The sequence below is a fragment of the Atta cephalotes genome, assembly GCF_000143395.1.
Source record: "Atta cephalotes unplaced genomic scaffold scaffold00074, whole genome shotgun sequence".
NCBI classification, from domain to species: domain Eukaryota; kingdom Metazoa; phylum Arthropoda; class Insecta; order Hymenoptera; family Formicidae; genus Atta; species Atta cephalotes.
Window position 1 is genome coordinate 701,610 of NW_012130138.1, and position 5,688 is coordinate 707,297.

A 5,688-nucleotide genomic window follows, 5' to 3' on the forward strand; every position below is an offset into this window, starting at 1 on the left:
ACACACACACACACATATATATATATATATATATATATATATATATATACATTATACAATAATATATATGTATATATATTATTTGATTACATGAATAAGATTCGAGTTACAAATTATGATACTATTTTTCTTTTTTCGAGCACATAAAAATTTTGAAATTTTGTAAAAATTGTAAATCCTAATATAAGAGAACAAATAATCGCAAGAGATATTATTTTCAAATTTTACGAAATAGTATACTGATATTATATTATTTATGACTCTCCTCCGAATATTCCGTAACTTGATACCAATCCTAAAGTTCCAAAATGAAGGAAATAATATCACTATGGGTTTCAATCAATATAATATATAAAAAATAGTACTGTTAGCTCTCTAGGAAGGAACAATTATCTGTTAATAATAAAGATATATTTACAGTCAATTAATTTTTCTACATAATTTACAATTGCCAACTGCTAATGGCAGTGTTAACAACGCATAATAGTTTTTTCTTTTTAAACTTTATTCCAACAATTTATTGGATCAAAGAATCATATAGATATTAAATTAGATTATTTGCCAATCATAATTGGTAACTGTACATATTTAACATAAGAAATGTACACAACGCTGTAATTGTCGTATTCACTAATTACAATGGTTAATAAACATGTTGTAACAAATCGAGTCATTAATCGGGATTGATGTATATACAGAATGAAGCATTTAGAGCGTGATATATTAATATTTTAGGAAAATACCAATTTTAGAAGAAAACGTTTAAGGAATGAAAATTGTGGGAGATTCCGAAGAGAACATATAACGTTTACAATAATCGATTTCATTTTTGCGGAATGGCAATGATCATATCTTTCCCATTATATATAATTCTTTTTAACATTTGAGAGTAAGTTTTAGGCGTACCCCTATTGAATTTTTATATTTGTATTAATAGAAACGTGCTCGTAAATGCTTCTCTATTTTGTTATTTTATATGTACGTGTATGTATCAAAGCTTACACGTTTGTGTTACTACAAAGTTACTACAAAGTTGTGTTACTACAGCTTTTGGACTAGCGCAAAACTTACATTAATGTTAAAAGGATCGTAAATTTGCCTTAATCTCAATCTTAATCTAAATTTATTTGGAAAAATAATAATATTTCATTAAGAAAGCAAAAAAGAAATATCATCTTTATGATTCACTCTGGCAAATGGCACTCTGATAAAACTATTATCGTCGTTATTATATCTCCTTCAAAATCCTGCAATTATATTTACAGAAAACGTCTTTTCCTAAAATTAAAGTTTAAAGGAGATTAATATGTCACGCTTTATATGCCTTATTCTATATACAAAATATATACAGAGATAATTGATTTAGGACTATCCTTTTTTTCTTTTTTAAAGGAGCTTTTTTCTTTTTAACATATGTTTGCGATTAATACGACTTGTTCCAAAATTATCAGACCGACACGTTCAGTAGGAGGTCTCTGAGAGGAAAAAAGACGATACAATAAATAAACGGTAGCGTGAACTTGTCTTACCCAAACAGCAATGATTTAAAGCGATATTTTTCAATTGTGAAACAGCAGTAATTAATACACGGTAAATGACAGAATTATGAACTAATTTGCAGAAAATACAATAATAGTAATAATTAACTAAGACCTAATAACGTGTGGACATACAATAGGTACGATACTTTTAATAAGTTGTATTACATCGTAATTTCTTAACGTGTAATTATACACACTACACGAATTAAAATATTTATTTATGCATGTTACATTCATTCATTCCATTCAAATTGCTATCTGGGCGTCTATATTCTGAGGTATGTGGTTACTAAAAATGTAAAAATATAAAAACTTAATACAGATGAAGAGGTAGTCATTCGTGTCGTGAGTTAAATAAAAATAATTTTCTTTCTTTTCAAATAAGAAACATTATTAAAAATGAGAATAATGATAAGTCTAGACTGCTTTCAATTTCATGTTTAACATAAAAAACCGGACGATTTGAAAATTCGGGAACATCAGCATATTTTATATCGACGTATAAGGTCAAATCTGACAGGTGGACACAAATCTTTGCTCACGCGATAAGTACATTCGCGTTATTCTCAGGAAAATATTTAATTTCATTGGTAATAATGATCGTTACTACTATTCCTCTTGATTTGATTTAACACTCGAGTCTTAATCTAATATGAGACATCAAGTTTCTCGTGCTTACCGACAAGCACTTTACACCTAGTTAATTGTATTGAAAGATCGGTGGAAAAAGTGAAAGTAGTAAAATAGCCTTTTTTTGCAGCAGGTACGTGTTCGATACATGAATAAAAACAAGAGGAACCGTAACGGATAATATTACCAATTTACCAATGCAAGAAAAGATTTCTGTCTCTGTTGCCGTTTAACTTTGCATCTGACACAATATGTAATTTCCAATGGCTTCAAATACCACAGGCGTCAAAAAGACAACCTTCACAGCACTGAAGAATTTCTTTGACTATTGGCTAAACAATAATAATAATAATAGTAATAATTAATAAAATTAATAATAAAATTAATAATAATCTATTAGTGAAAAAATTACTACTTTCGATCACTATCTTAACACTTACTAAATATTCTTTTCTATTTAACAACTGCGATACGTTTAATATTATCTTATGCATTTAGAATTAATCGCTAGACAATATAGGACCACATAAACCTTGCTCCAATGATTCTTTTATTTCTTAAACAGAATCTTTATTATGATACAACATACAATAGTAAAATATCGCAATTTGTAGTTATTCCTTTCCGCCACCTATTTGAGAAGTAATAAAGAAAAATACATGAATAAGATCCTAAAATTAGTGAAGACATTAAGTAGCTAATGATTTTCCTCAAGTAAGCAACAGAAATATATTTATTCATTTCATTATTCAACTATACACAAAATATTGTAATTACATATTTAACATGATCTGTACTTTACAACATAAATTGGAATGTTAACTAGTATTTACAATATAGTAGCCCCGCTGAGTGCAAGTGTGACAAAAATGCATATTTTTTCTTTATAGGAAATTCTAAGGATGCCCAGGTGGCCGTGCGACAAACATATATGTATATCACATGCAAGTTCATTGTCATTCAAGTATGCCCATTGAATCCCTTGCAGAAGCACGATTGATCTGGAGAGAGAATTTGATTCTCTTTTAGCAGTACGATATATTTCATTCGAGTGAGAGCAAGGCTTCAGTGTGGTATGCTTAAAAATAAATTCGCCTCTAAGTATTAGAAAAATAGCTTTACTTATTTAGACAAAAGTTGCCTGCCCTTCGACCAATATTTTTTGTTAACCACCCTTTGTACTGTTTTCAAGGCATCTTGCTTACTGTTTCCCTGCGCTTATACCCATTAATTAGGGGTAATTTTCCCCACGGATACATCTCTAAAACTTCAACATCAAATATAGAAAATATATGTCATTGTGTTTATATATTTAGATACACTTTATAATACATATATTCTATGTATGTGTTTGTGTGTGTGTATGTGTGTGTAAAATAATGTACGTCTATACTTGATTTGTATGCACAGGTATTTCATGAACCAGGGCCCCTTTACTTGGTCCGATACCTTAGCAGCATTTAGCTCTTAATAGGTACTTTGAGGTCCACTCTGTCTCACGATTAGGGGCATTAACAGGACTTTCGAGATACACATATACATACATACACATATACATACATACACGCACATATATATATACATACATATATATATACATATGATGTATTATGTATATATTAACGGGCTTTTTTCTTATTCGATGGCAAAGATTACCAAGTAAAACTGATCGTTTCATTTTCTCTTGGCGTGAAGCATCTCCATGAGAAGCGTTTGCGTTGGTGCGCCTCCATTACAATGTTTCTGATAAAGATGCTCTTCTCCCTTGGTTGCCACTTCGTGAATATCTGGTAATACTGCTAACAGCTTATTAAATTTATCCTAAACAAATTGAAAATGAGAATAATTAAATATCTGGTTAACTTGTTTTAGATGAAGTATATGAGAAAGCGTTTGATGATAAAACGCACCAGTACAGATGGGTGATGGTTTAACGTGTATTCCATAAGCGCCTGTTGAACCTGCTCGTGACCTTCTTGCACATGTTTCTTATTCACTAGTCCACGGACATCTGCAGTACATAAAATAATATATTAAATATATACACTTATGTAAAATATGTGAAAAGTTTAATTTGAGTATTACAAGATATCGGAAGGTTTATTTGAAAGTGGAAACAAAGGATGAAAAATCAAGTTATATTCGTGTGATAAATGTTACGTTTTGTATCGTTCATGCAAAACAATTGTGTATTGGTACATTTTAAAAAGCTACATAAAACGTAAAGCTACATAAAACGCATGATCAAATGAATCTTACTTAATTGTTATCAACTTAGTTGTCTCTCGAAATTCATCATTAACAAGACGAATATGAATGGATTTAATTTTATTTACCGTGATTCAGCAGCATTAGGAATTTCATGCATATATATTCGGGAACGTCGAATTTTAGTTCTTGAAGTGTCTTGGATAGTTCCCTGAAGGTTTCGGCCAAGGAAGGAACTCCGAGTAGGCCGAGACAGAGAAGATCAAACTTTTGGCCATTGTGAAGTGTCGTCTCGTCGGGTAGATTATTGTGTAACCTGTGATGAAGGTGATCTAGCACCAACATATCCGACCAAGAGTGTTGTAGCAACTTCATTTGATCGTCAACCTAGTAAATAATTGCAAATGTTAAATATAATGAATAAATATACAAAGAAATACAGATGTAATTATATATGCTATTTGGCATTTTAATTCCATTTTACAAAAAATCATATACAATATAACGATGAAATGTTTTCAGAGAGAATTAAATATAAAAATATTAAATATAAAATATGCGATAAATATATTTCTAAAGAGAGAAAGGAAAATTTATAAATTGAATTAAAATTGTAATCGAAATTTATAAACAAATATTAATTATAACTCAAAAGTATTCGTTTTATTAAAAAAGTTTTTTATAACAAAAAATACTTAAAAAATATGGTTGGTACATGTAATGATTTATATTTATATTATAAAATTAGAAAAAAGCATATAAAAAAATCTCCTTTAGAAGAATGACACGATTTTAACAAAATTATAATGAAGATCAGACAGCAATGTACCATATTGTCGACGAAAAGTTTCAACAAAATGGCCTCGATCTGCTTTGCATTGTCGTTAACAAATCCACCGTGTTGAAGCAAAAATAAAAAGTTATTACAAAACGACCGGTTAAAGTATGCAATTTATAATTAACGCGGTCCTGCTTTGGGGCAACCGCCATAACCCAGAAACGTATCTTGTTATGACCTAGATATGAGGCGATGCTTGAAATCATTCAGTGATTGTGCAATGCTGCTGGTTACCTCACATCCCCGCTCATAGCACCGAGCAGGCCAGGCAACGAGTTATTTATCGGTAAGAACGAACTTTTCTCGTCGAGGAGATTCTCGACAAAATTGTTGTGATTACTTTTAATATGCGCATATGTTATTATATGTTGATGCCTCTCGTTCAGTTTTAGATTAAATTAAAATATTGGAAAAAGATAACAATCTCAAATTCGCGATAATGGAGAAAAGAAGAAAAGGAAAGAAAGGGGG

General features: G+C 30.2%; 1 protein-coding gene across 1 annotated transcript in view; it reads right to left on the reverse strand.

The window, feature by feature from the left end:
* Positions 1-3,845: 3,845 nt before the first annotated feature.
* The window catches only part of LOC105624218 (nuclear hormone receptor FTZ-F1), a 109,172-nt gene continuing 107,329 nt past the window's right edge, over positions 3,846-5,688 (reverse strand). The window contains exons 4-6 of the mRNA XM_012205578.1: positions 4,508-4,766; positions 4,082-4,182; positions 3,846-3,992 (exon numbers count right to left, since the gene is read on the reverse strand). Of these exons, the coding sequence (XP_012060968.1) occupies positions 3,846-3,992; positions 4,082-4,182; positions 4,508-4,766 (507 nt within the window). The remainder of the gene's footprint in view (positions 3,993-4,081; positions 4,183-4,507; positions 4,767-5,688) is intronic.